The sequence below is a fragment of the Sardina pilchardus genome, chromosome 15, assembly GCF_963854185.1.
Source record: "Sardina pilchardus chromosome 15, fSarPil1.1, whole genome shotgun sequence".
Lineage (NCBI taxonomy): Eukaryota > Metazoa > Chordata > Actinopteri > Clupeiformes > Clupeidae > Sardina > Sardina pilchardus.
Window position 1 is genome coordinate 31,203,981 of NC_085008.1, and position 13,734 is coordinate 31,217,714.

Sequence of the window (13,734 nt, forward strand, 5' to 3'; positions counted from 1 at the left end):
AGAACTTGGGCTGGGATCATTGGCACCTCAGCAATGATAGATGGGATTGGTTTACACACCACAGACTTTACTGATATCAAGTTGGCTAAATGTAAATTAATGAAGCCTATATAACTGTTAATTCCACATTGTAGCACATTCTAGCACTGTGTTAATGGAAGGGTTAAGTTAGCGGGTTAATGGAGTTCATGGACTGGGCTGGACTGTTATAACTGTGGAGAATGGCGACTGCCTATCTATCACCTGGAGATAGCCACAGGTGAGGAAAATTTGACTGGGAGTGGGATGATAACACTTGTCTTCTTGTTGGTTTGTTCATAACTAACTGTACTGGGCTGGGCTACTTGGGATGGGGGGAATCTGAAAAATGTCAAGGTTCTAAGCTTGCAACAGACATGTTGTTTTCAAGTCAGATAATGAGTGTTACAGGACAGAGCTGTGAATGGTGTAACCTTTAGCAGTGTGATTCTTCTACACACACACACACACACACACACACACACAGTACCCAACGCCAAATCCTTTGAGCATGACATCTTTCTGACCAGTAATAATTTCAGAACAGAAGATATCATCAGTCATCATGGCAGCATACTACTAACACACACACACACACACACACACACACACACACACACACACACACACACACACACACACACACACACACACACACACACACACACACACACACACACACACACACACACACAGGTGTTAATATGGTTTTGTTTCTTTTAACTTGCATAAAACACTGTCCTGCGGCTTATACACAATGCGGCTTATATGCGGGAAATTACTGTAGTAGATTTTCAGACCTCCTGATTGAGCAGACCTTTCTGTTTTTGGAGTAGATGAAAATCTTTCTCTCTCTCTCTCCCTCTTTCTTTCTCTCTCCCCTCATTCTCATTCCTTCCACTTCTCCTCTTTCTTTTAGAGGGAATGTAAAGAACAGAAGGATTCCGTTTCAAAGTCCAATGGAAGATTAGATAAGAGCTGGAACGACAGGGAGGGGCCCTTACTGATAATACTGTGAGGTAGAGAGGACTGATAAAGGGTGTGTGTGTGTGTGTGTGTGTGTGTGTGTGTGTGTGTGTGTGTGTGTGTGTGGACCTATCCAATGCTCTGTGAGCACCCAGCACACACCAGCCTACATTGTGTGGGAAGTGGGTGTGTGTACTGTAAGACTGTGTGCCTGAGTCTGAATGAACTGTACAGTGTCTCCTCTGTTGCTAGGACACATTAACTAAGGTTGTGTGACTGTGTGTGTGTGTGTGTGTGTGTGTGTGTGTGTGTGTGTGTGCTCTGGTTTCACACAGCCCCTCCCTCCTCCCGAGGTGATGGCGTCAGCCTGCTCAGAGAGGTGCGCGGGATTGTTTGGTGTCACAACACCAGGGAGACCGAGCGGCACTGGCGGCCCGATAAGAGCAGATCCTTGGCAAAAACACCCTCGCAGGGGGCGGCGGGCGGACGGACGGACGGACAGGTCTGAGGCTCCTTTAAGAAAGGCCGGCGCTTAGGCTCCCTGTTTGGACAACCCTTGAAATAACAAAACACGCACAAAACACTTCCGCAAGGGCCTCGGCCAGAGAACTAGTCAACAACGACACCTACCCTTAGCGACGGTGTCTGGCTTGGGGCGGTAGGTGTGCGTGTGTGTGTGTGTGTGTGTGTGTGTGTGTGTGTGTGTGTGTGTGTGTGTGTGTGTGAGCACGTGTGTTATGTAACATGCCATTGTGTGAGGGCTCTGTGAATGTGCAAGTGTGTGCTGGGAGAGAGAAGGGAGGGAGGGGAGGAGGGGGAGGGGAGCTGGAGACAGGAAGAGGGCTGATTCACTGGCCTTCCTCTCTACCGTCCTCACTGAGAGAGAGAGAGAGAGAGGAAGAAAGAGAGGAAGAGAGATAGAAAGAAAAGAGGGAAGAGATCTCTGACACAGATGGATCCAGTGTTGAGTTTCCTGTGCCCCCACATCCCTCCCTCCTTTTGGAACACACACACTCACACACTCACACACACAGCTGGGGTCATGCAGGTTACAGATGAAGTCCCCCCCTCTGTCTTCACAAAGCCCATGTTCCAGCCCAGCCCCCCCCCTCCTACCATTCCTCTTCTCTCTCCTCCTCCCTCTACCCCCCTCTTTCACTCGTTCATCATGTGTGTCTAAAGTCTGCTTGGATACTGTCCTTCTCCCCCCTATAGCTATTAATACTGACATATAGACACAGGCGTGTGCACACACACACACACACAGGCGTGCGTGCACACACACACACACACACACACACACACACACACACACACACACACACACACGGACAGACAGACACATTCTAAATCTCTCATCATTCCAGGCTTGGCCTTTACCACTCTGCCTCACACCCACACTGAGTGCTGCTGACTGCCGCAGCCTTTTTAATGCATGTCCACAGCCACCTCCTCAGTATTCAGGGTTAAGTGAGTTCACACACACACACACACACACACACACACACTGCAGTGCCTGTGTACTGTAACCAGCGCCCCGTGCCAGCTGAACGAGCTCCAGCAGGCCCTATGCAAGAGCAGAGTGGGGGGGGGCGGGGGGGGGGGGGGGCAGGAAGCAGCCTTGGCCGTGAGCGAACAGCACCAGCGCCGCCACTGCGGTGTGAAGAGATCGGCCCCTCTCCATCTGGGCCCCGCTGGACGCACCAGGACAAGCTGGCCGCGCGCCGCGCGCACACCGCTTTGGAGTCGTGCAGGACAGGAATGTCATCGGAATCGATCCGCCGCAGCACAGCAGCCGTGTGTGTGTGTGTGTGTGTGTGTGTGTGTGTGTGTGTGTGGGAGGGAAGGGATGGAGAGAGGGACAGAGAATGAGACAGCAAGGGGAGGGAAGGAAGGGAAGGAGGAAGAAAGAAAGGGGGGAGAGAGAGGGAAAGAGAAAAACAGACAGAGAGAGAGAGAGAGGGAGAGAGAGAGAAACACAGAGAGGGGTAGAAAGTAGGAGGGAGGGAGCCCATTCGACAACCCCCCTGACCAAGTGATCCAATTTCAGAGTCAGCCAGTTCCCCCCTCCCAACCGTCACCCTCCCCGACTGTACCATCTTATATAAGCTCCTACATCCGACTGCTGATCTACTGACAGCTCGGTGCAGCTCCGCTGCTGTGGGCTGTCCCACTTCACTGATCTCAGGTCAGAGAGGCAATCGCTGCGCCTCCCCTACGGCTGACCTTTCCAGCTCACTGAGCCAATACACACACACACACACACACACAGTCTACAGTGGGCACCTGCTTAGTGTTCGCAGCTCAGCTCTGCTCTGATTCTGGGTCAGTCTGCTAGCGTCAGTTCAGGACGTCCTCTCAAAGAACGACGACCCTCCGGAGCAATCTGTTCCTAAACAAGGCATTTGTTTGTGTGCGCTTGCCCATGTAACTGATTCGCTGATTCCAGACCAGTTCGAGAGCTTCATCAAACAGCAACTTTCGCCAGCTAATGTACAACAAACCTTGAATTCACCCTCTCTCTAATAAGCTGAAGGAAGGAGTGCCTTAACTAAGACTTGTCTAACTGAATCCCGACCAGTTCAAGAGCTTCATAAAACAGTAACTTTCGCCAGCTAACAACAAAACTCTCTAATTAGCTGAAGGAAAGAGTGCCTTCACTGAGATTGGTCTAACTAACTAACACAGGCCTTGGACCAGCAGTCTGGCGGCTGAGCGTCTTAAGGCGTGTGGTGAAGCGCCTGGTCTGGGGTCAGTGCCGGGTGGCGCGGTGCTTCTGGGAAGCGCCTGCAGCGCCGAGCCTGGAGACTCCAGTTTCAGCCCGGCACAGGGAACACCTCTGTGATGCACTGCTGCCTTATAAGGCATGGCTGCATGAGGGGGCTGCCTGCGCACTCACACACTGGCTCGCACACACACACTCTCTCTCACACACACACTCACACGCTCACACAAACTCACACAATCTGACTAACGCACCAGTTACTGCCTGCTAGTTTCACACATACAGACACCTACACACACACAAAAGCATGCACTTTCTTTGGCAGTCAGATACAGAAAGACACTCGCTTGGGCAGACATAAACATATGCACCTTAGATTACAGACACCCAAATGTTCTCATGGATAGATATGCACGCAAACACACACACACACACACACACACACACACACACACACACACACACACACACAACACACACACAACACACACACAACACACACACACACACACACACACACACACACACACACACACACACACTTCTTTGTGCACCCCTCCCTGTTGAACAGGGCCAGACTTCAAGGTTGAGTAATGACACAGATCAAGTGTGCTTTGCCTCACCACAGAGACTTATTAGGAGAACACAAACTCAAGAACCTGAGAAGTCACACTTTCCCCTCCACTCCCCCCCCCCCCCTTTATCTCACACACACACCACACACACCACACGCACCACACGCACCACACACACCACACACACACACACACACACACACACGGTGCATGAAACTGCCCCTTTTCCCTCTGAAACACAAGATGGGGATTGCATGTATCCTCCCCACCATTTCCTACCGCCAGAGACGCTCACCCAGTGTGAAACTTTAGCACGGCCTCCCTCGAGAGAGTGCAGTCAGTGGCCACATAGTGGTCACCTTATCCCCCTCCCCAACTCAACTTCAACCCCCCCCCCCCCCCCCCCCCACAGGAGCCACTTAAAGGAGAGAAGGTAAGGGTGGTGTTCGCTTACGACTTCACATGTAGCTGAGGCCAAACTGTGCCCACTCACTCACACGCTCGCTCACCCACCCACTCATTCACTCTGTCTGGCTGGGTTTCAGTCAACACATCAAAAAAATAGGAGTCAGTACAGTGGAATGCCTTAGTAAAATGGGAGAGGGTGGTGTGTAAGTGTGTGTGTGTGTGTGTGTGTGTATGTTATTTCCTGTCCCACATTAAGCATGGGGGCCTAGTTCCTGTAAGTTCCTTGCTCCTTCCTGTAAATGTGCACAACACTATGAAGGCATCCCTTGAGTGTGTTTGTGTGAGTGCTTGTGTATGTGTGTCTGAGTGTATCTTGGCATACGAACGTACACTACACGAGGATCCCTTTCAATAGGCTTTCTAAATCATGAGTGTAGAGCGTGTGGGGCCAGGACTCAGGACTCAGCGGTTACCTTGATGTCGAAGTTGCAGTCGAAGCGCTTGATGAGGACGATGAAGGCCCCGGTCAGGTTGTCCCGTGCCGGCGGCGGGTCAATGGGCTCGCACGCATTCTCTGGCCGCGCCCCAATCAGGAAGCCCTGCGGACACAGAGCACTGTGGTCAGCCCACCAATTCCATTCCGCGCTCCAGAGAGCATGGCATGGCTCCGCACTTCTTTAAGGAACAGAAACAATTACAAGCCAGAACACAAACACAAAAGGGAAAGAGAAAAAACAATTCCAGAGGCCAAACAGTGAGCATGAACATTCGGCCTTTTCATAAATGTCAACAGCCCCGTTTTTATAGGCGAAAAAGTTTAGAAATTAAAGCAACAGGGTTGGGGGGGGGGGGGGGGCGTGCAGAGATCAAAAACGGAGACATCAAAACAAACAGGAGATCACGTCTTGGCAGTGTCTCGATCTGTCATTCCACACGTCGAAAACGGATATAAATACCAGCCCGGCATAGGGAAACAAACTGTTCCCAACCGAGAGCGGGAAAATTCTGCTTTTCTGAGAAAATAACCAAGGATGTCCTCTTCCACTGTGAAGTCCAGGCACCTTTTTCACCCTTGTCTTTCTGTGGAATTCCACAACCTTTCACACATACTTCATTAAAACACATACACTTGGACTGAGGAATAGATGTAGGAAACTCATATTGAGATAAGACTCGCTTTTGTGTGAATTAAACAAATGGGTTAAACAAATGAAATGAGGAATGGCCAGAGGCAGTTGTGCTGTGTTCAGCTTATCTCGCACAGATCAACTGCCGAACAAACACGGAAGTCAGTACATTCTAACATTCAAAAAACAAGCCACAAACAAAAACATCTTCCATGTAAAAACCACAAGCTATCTCAAGCCAGCCTCACACACAATACCTACCAAATTAAAAACAAGACAACTGGCAACAGGACAAATTGGAGTTTTCTCCAGCACCTTGTGTGGGTTTTTCCCCTCTCTTGCCTCACCAAGTTCATTCATTTCCCTTTCAGCATCTATTTTCCTTCGTGCCTCCCTCGCTTTCTCCGTCTCCTGGCTCGGTAGGTCAGGCAGCACGGCGCAAGTCTGGGAGAGTCTATGGGAGCGTGTGGGAGTCAGTGAGACGGTGTGGGAGAGAGAGAGAGAGAGAGAGAGAGAGATAGAGAGAGAGAGAAAGAGAGAAAGAGAGAGAGGACCAGGCCTGTCTAGACAGACGGCGGGGCCACCCTTGGCTCTCCGCTGGCCGGTCAGGCGGTGCCGAGTCTCTGCTCCAGAGAGCTGGCTCCCCGCGTCAGGCCTCTCGCCTCGCAGCCCCGCCAGGGGACACAGCTGCCTCCGCCAGCCTTATTCCTCCCTTTCCACAGCCGCCCGCCCCGCACCTCACCAATCAAAACGACTCGCTCAGATGGAATAAAGGGAGCTTCGTACAGCACCCCCCCCCCCCCCATGTGTGCAGTTACGTCCATATGCACTGAGTTGTTCAGGATGCACTGCGCAGAGGGGCTATTTTGGCTGTGAAATTAACCGTCTCACAGTCCGCCGCCACACACATGGTGCGCGGAGAAGAGAGTATTGGAGCTGAGGCAGAGCCAGAGGGAAATGGGTAAAAGGGGGGAGAGAGAGAGAGGGAAAGAGAGAGAATGAGATGACAAAGAGAGGGAGGGAGGGAGAATGGGATGGAGAAGGGAGACAGACAGAGAGCAATTGAGAGAGAGAGAGAGAGAGAAAGAGAAAGAGAAAGAGAGAGAGAGGAGGAGGAGGCTGGTAAGCGACAATTATTCTGGGATTTTCCAGACACTTCGGGGCTTGAACTGATGCACTCCTGCTCCTGCTCCTGGAGTCCTGTCAGCTGCTATAAATGGACTGCGATGCCACTGTTGTTGCTGCTGCTGCACCCAGGAGCCTCCTCCCACCTCCTCCTCCTCCTCCTCCTCCTCCTCCTCCTCCTCCAGACCAGACCTGGAAAGCATCTGCACATTCCGCGGAGCTCTGGGGTCGGCACTGTAGAATGCGCTCCTCGTGCCTCTGTGGTGACCTCAGCAACAGAGCCCTCTTTCTTTTTTTCTCTCCCTCTCTCTCCCTCCCTCCCTCCCTCTCTCCTTTCTCTCTTCACACATCTCTCTATGTGCACTGTTTTGTCTTGGAGATACAGCTGGACAACCCTTGCTTGTGGCTACTTATTGAAGAAAACGATGCTGGGAAATGAGCATGAAGCCTAAACCGATGAGGACTCCAGGGATGGAAAGGGCATTTCTTTTGAAATCTCTTCAATGTACGCCGCACCCTCTCTATGGCGATCCCTCGAGCAGGATTGTTTACAGGGACGGAGCGGAACCTGCGATCCTGCGTCAGCCTTCCCCGCTCACTGCAGGCCACGGCCCACACGCCGCCCTGCCACAGTCACAGTCACCGCCACAGCCACGCCGGAGCTGCTGCTGCAGCGCCCTCTGTTGGCCAGACGCCGCCGCTTCACGCCACACAAAGGAATCGCAGCTGAAAAACATCTGCTGGAAAACAAAAGGCACATGAAAGAAACAGAGCCATCTTTGCTTGGCTCGGTGGAGGTGTCGCACGCAAGGAAGATATCATTTCGCGTTTATATGTGGAAAAACAAAGTACAGCCAACTCTGGGTTCTGGACTTTGCTTTTGTCTTTGAATTTTATCAGCAGCCTGTTGTTAGACGCCTTGCTTTTAGGGTTGGGGGGGGCAGCAGGCTGGGATACTGGGATGAGTTCCCATTCCCGCTCAGTCATAAATGATTCACTGGGCTGCCGCTGACTAGGCTGGGCTCAAGCCCTTTCGCTTTGTCGGATTTTCCATCCCGCCCTGGCCTCGTCACGGTCGTTCTCTCTCTCCCAAACTACCCTTTTTCCCAACCGGAATCCTGCTCTGCCATGATGTAGCAATACGGGCCGGCGGGAGGGTTTGGAGAGTGCGCGAGCACAGTGACGTATGGCTGGCGAAGAGCATGCGGAGACAGTAAGCATATTAGGATGAATGGGTCTATCACATGACGGAGCTCTCCCTCTGACACCCAGACACATGGCCATGAAAATAGACACCCTGCAGGCGGGTAGCACATGATATCTGAAGGATGAAACATTCACCGAGACAGAATTGGGGCACGCGCACACACACACACACACACACACACACACACACACACACACACACAAGCTGTAACCCACTACCTCTCCTCTTCTCTAGTAATGTGAAGAGATTGGACGTTTGATTAAGACTTTCAGTGAAGCCCAAAATCACAGAAGAAAACAAAAGATTCATCTTTTTCATTTTTTTTTTTTAAAGATACAGCAAAGCCAGCTCTCGTAGGAATTTTAAATGGAACTAAAAATGGAAAAACGTGCCTTGTGTAGAACACCAGACCACAGAAAAAAAAAGCCCTGAGACGGCAGAAGTAAGTGGGTTATATATTCCTGAAGAGAGCGGGTTGTATCCGAATAACATAGCAGGTTATTGGACCATGATTAAAATGGAGGCATGTAGCCAGCTCAAGACTGGGGCAGAGTCTTAAACTAGGCCACAAAAACATTTCAGCTCCAGACGCACACCACTGGGTTACACTCCTGAGACTCACGGTAGCCAGGCAGACCTTAAACAAGCAAGCAAATAAATAAATAAATAAATAAATACAAACAAAAAGCAAACACACTTTTAGCTCACACACAGACTGCTCTTTCTGTGCAGGCTGGCTCGTATGCAGCGTTCCTCTGCAAAACAGGAAATGTCATGACCGGCTGCAGTGACTGACAGGCAGGATGCTCCTGACGGCTGTAACAAGGCCGCTTCTGCAATAGCACCCAGCCAGCAGTGAATGAGTGTTGATGTCTGCTCTCTTTGTGCCCATAAATCATCTTAATGCTCGCTATCAACTACATTTTACAGCTATTCATTCCACGCAAGATGGAGCATGCATAGACAGACTGTGTGTGTGTGTGTGTGTGTGTGTGTGTGTGTGTGTCTATTTGACAGATTCAGCTGTGGGACACAACTGTCAACAGGACAACAGCACCTGTCAGTCATAAGGGCTGCACGTGCGCGGCCTTGGAGGATGCTAGGCGCTAGCCGCGAGCTGAGCTAACGGCGCGTAGGCTTTAGACTGTAGAAGAGCAGACACTGGCCTGCGGCCCAGCACCCCAACGGACAGTATGTGTCAAGATGTGACACACCACTTCCTCTGCCTCTCAACAGCCAGACTCGCTCCTGCTCTGTGGCTTTTGCCTGCCACCCCTTATCAAGACTCCGCAGCACAAGCAGGCCGAGTGAGAGAGGGGAGGATCGCTCTGCGTTCACCAATCACATCAACCCGTCCTGCTCCTCTGCAACTGAGGAGGCTAAAAGACTGGGGCGTGCTAACATGCTCTTAAATAACGTTGTCAATGCTCAGACCGCACTGACTTTTGCAAGCAGAAGTGAGAGAGCTGGAGGAGAAAAAGTCCCATGAAATCACATGCTAAGCCCTGCGTCTGCCCTTCAGCTGGAGAGGAAAGGAGAACCGAGCAACGGCGGCCACCCTCGCGCTTCTGTCTGCCCCCCTCCTTCCTCTCTGCGTCGGTTGCTCTTTGGCATAATTGGACGGGCTTCCTGTCAGCCAGGGACAGTATGGATCCGACCCAGCAGGCTCAGCAGCAGAACAGCTAGGGTTTGGGGCAGAGGAGCATCAAGGGGGGAGCATCGAGTTCAGCGCGGATCCTGGCGACTCTCCCTTATATGGTGCTGACTGGAGAGGAAAGGGGAAGGGAGGGGCTCTTGTTATTGTAATGGGAGCGCTGAGAAGATGTGCAGGCCGCACCAGATGAATCATGGGAGATTTTGGAGGTTTGGATCATGGTCTTGAAAAATAGTCCTTGCTAGAACTGGAGCAAGAGCTTTTAGGCTTTTCTTGCTTCACATTCCCCTGCATTTATTGGGCAGGCCACAGCAGGGAATAAGGTCAATTTCTAACCAGACACGCAGACAAGCTCACAAGTGAGAGAGAGAGAGAGAGAGAGAAAGTTCTGGGTCAGTCCACCATGCTTAACCCAGAAGGAAGAGAGAAACACAGAAACAGATGAGAGACAGAGAGAGAGAGAGAGAGAGAGAAAGAAAGAGAAATTGAGCGAGGGTAAGAGAGGACAAGAGGGAGCAGTGTGCCTGAAGGGCCAGAGGGACCAGACACACCGACATAGAGACACACAGACACACAGACACACACACGCACAAGCACACACACACACACACACAGCTCACGTTAATCCATTCTTTAGCCACGCAGGCGTTGTAGCTGTGACCAACCTGCTTGCCTGCCATTCCAAACACCTGCAGGGCACAAATCCCATCAGCTAACAAGGGACCCCGCGTCCACATGCTTCCGTCCTCTCACGGGCATGCCATGGCATGGCACTCCGACGGCCACACCACCCCCCTCTGACCCGCGGCTGGCACTGACTTCAGAGGCCGAGTGAATGGAGCTGCTCTGGGCTGAGCTCCAGGGACAGCGGGGTAGATGGGGTTCAGTCAGGGTGGAGGGCCCCCATCCATCTTTCCTCACTTGCCTTCTTATGTAAATATTCAACTCCAGTGCGGATATGAAGGCTTACTCTCTCCCTTTCTCTCTCTCCCTCTCTTTTTCTTTCTGCTCCAAGAGCCAGGGTTGATGCTCTGCTGATTAACAACATTCCCCCACACCTGCGTCCTGCTCCAGGGAGACAGGGGGACCAGGTGAGGGTTTCCACCCAACAAAACCTCATTCATAAACAGGTGGAGGCTAAAGGCTAAAGTCATGTATTCTAGTGTCGGTTATTGCATGGCCCGTTGATCACTTCACATTTGCGATGCAGCGTTAAGTTATCTGCCCATTTGCGCTGATATTACAAAGTCTATAGTCTATAGATGGATAGATAGAAATACTTTATTTATCCCCAAGGGGAAATTACAGTGTTTTACGGGAAATAACAGTATAGTATACACCCAATAAGATACCTTATAATATCAAAAACAAAATAAGGATGTCAGAACTTTCTGCAAATGACCTTATAGGAAAAACTGAAATATCACATCACATACGTTTTTAGACACTTCCGATGCCTCCCATTTCTGCTGATGATCTTTGAGATGTTTATGCACCTTAATTTAAGTGTATCTGTGGCAAATTCAGTTTGATGGACTGATTAGGAAAGGCTCAAATCTATCTAGATAAGTCCTCACAGCTGGCAATGCATGTCAGACCCAAAACCAAGCTCTGAGGTGGAAGAAACAACCAGCAGAGCTCAGACGGTCTTGAGTGGAGATCTGGGGAAGACTACAAATCACTGTAATTGCTGCCAAGGGTTCTTCAATAATACTGAGTAAAAGCACAAAGTACTTGTCAATGAGGAGCTATTTCATTGCAAAAATGTCTAAAGTCCTGTTTTCACTTCACCTGTGCACCTGCTTGCCGTTATGGGGTATTTTGAGTGTAGTTTGGAGAGAGGAAGAGTGTAGAGTTTTTAAAGCAAAAGGCAATAAGGTAATAGAAGTACAAAAAGTGGAGGGGTCTGAATACTCTCTGAATGCACCGTAAATGAAGCCTTAATGAAGACTAAAAGCAGGAAATGAGGATATCAATGTAAAGACAATGTCATTACTGCTTCAACAGTTTTGTAGAGAATGTGACTAAAACCCATATCAAACTTCATTGATATCCAAGATCCATGCTTAATGCAGCTCATATGCAACAAAGCTGCTTTTTCGGAGACGTATCTAGACTAATTTAGGAAGGAAGACCAAACCCCTAAAGGGAAAGGCACCCAGCAGACACTTGGCTGCCAGTCACAGAGGTGGCCTTTGTGTCCGCTCCAGTCTGAGGCAGGGATGTGTGGCTGGCTGTTTCGGCATGGGCCATTCATTGACATGTGGGGTGGGGGATGATGCCATGCCTTAGAAGTGGACAATGCTTGCCTCTCAAACACAAACTTGAGTTATGCACATCTTGCATGACGTGGGTGAGAGAGGAGCGGACTGCCAGAGGACGACTGGGGGTGTCGTGGATGGAGTGAAGGGTCTTTCAAAAGTGTTTCTTTCTCAAAACAAACTAACCAACACATTTGTATAATTTAAAACGGTTTACCATTTCACAATAATGAAAATGCTTCGGTGTAGCCTGAATCGAAGCAACTCCGAGAGCAAGGAGAAAACAAAACAAGACTTCCTTTATATGCAAAATATCAGATACTGTACTTTCACATCTACTAAAACACAGCTGTTTAAAATCCCCTAAATGGCATGCAAATACCAGAGTTAAAGATAGGTCAGGGTCAAACATGCTTATTCCCCTGGAACTTTATGGTTTTACAGGGAAAGGGTGCGCATATGCATGTGAGGTTCTTGGCACATGTAAGCTGAAAAAGTGTGTGTGGAAATGACCAGAAGAGTTTCAAACCAAGGAAACGAAACTACAAACTCTGAAAGAACTCTTCCAATTCATTTTCTGGTTCCATTTCATTTCTGTGCACTTGCAGCCAACTGACTAGAACAACACACAGGCCGGTAAGAATCTCTATTGGGTACATTTGTAAGAATAAACAAAAGTGTGCCATAAACTGGTGAGATCATTAATCTTCAAATGAACCTTGGCCAATGTTGCCAAACCCACCAAGGCCACAAACAGGCCTTTGGCTTTCTGTATCTTGCCTCTACGAGCATAGTCCCAGACCACTCTTCCTGTTGAAAATGCCACCACCAAGCCACTTAACACAGAAAAGGGCCATATAAGGGATGGTGGCCTTTATAAAAAAGTGTTGTAGAAATGTATACGAGCATCTGTGCACTGACTCAGTTCCTTGCGCTTTGAAAGGCCAATTTGAGGCATCCGTTTGGTCTTGCATGCCATGGGTGATGGGGTGCTGTGTAGTCTGGTAACACAGACAGTGGGAGTCAGCAGGGACCGTGTGGCAGGATATCCATCAGTATGGTGCATTTTCAATGGGTGGCCTGTTGGAATTTTATAGCACCAAACTTATTTTTTGCCTGGCATTTTTTCAGGATTGTGGCCTGGAAAGCAAGTGTTGTGTAAAGGGGTGTGGTGTGGTGTGCCGCGCCCTTTTGGTGCAACACTTAACAATGTTGGACCTTGTTTTTTTTATGCACTGGACTGAGATTGGTTGGCCACTGTGAATGGTGTTGTTTTCTGTTTTAGGCTTTATTGGGTCCTGTACTGTGTTTTGTTAAGTGTGCCCCTACACACAAAAGGAGTATCAGGTGCCTCTGTCATAACTCCTCCCTCACCTTCAGTCCTTCACTGGGCAGCCGGTAGCCAAAGCGTGCCGGGAGGTCATCGAAGTTCTCTGTCTTGTTGTCGAAAGAGTACTGCAAGGCAAAGGAGAAGCAAGAAACATAAACACATCTGACAAATCAGCACCGTATATCTGTAATAACTACTTGTAAATAAATACAAAGTTACTGATATTATTCTCTGTACCAGGCTAACAGCCAAGCTAAATTAATTGATAATTACATTATCTGATTGGTTCAGTTAGTCGTCATTCAAGTCAGACCTCCATGCGAATTTCTTAAGAGTTT

The 13,734-nt window shown here is 49.7% G+C and overlaps 1 protein-coding gene across 2 annotated transcripts in view; it reads right to left on the minus strand.

Moving 5' to 3' along the window:
* The window catches only part of rnf13 (ring finger protein 13), a 43,323-nt gene that overhangs the window by 24,750 nt on the left and 4,839 nt on the right, over window positions 1–13,734 (minus strand). For both annotated transcript variants that reach the window (XM_062555761.1, XM_062555762.1), the window contains exons 3-4: window positions 13,441–13,521; window positions 5,166–5,291 (exon numbers count right to left, since the gene is read on the minus strand). In XM_062555761.1, coding sequence (XP_062411745.1) covers window positions 5,166–5,291; window positions 13,441–13,521 — 207 coding nt within the window. The remainder of the gene's footprint in view (window positions 1–5,165; window positions 5,292–13,440; window positions 13,522–13,734) is intronic.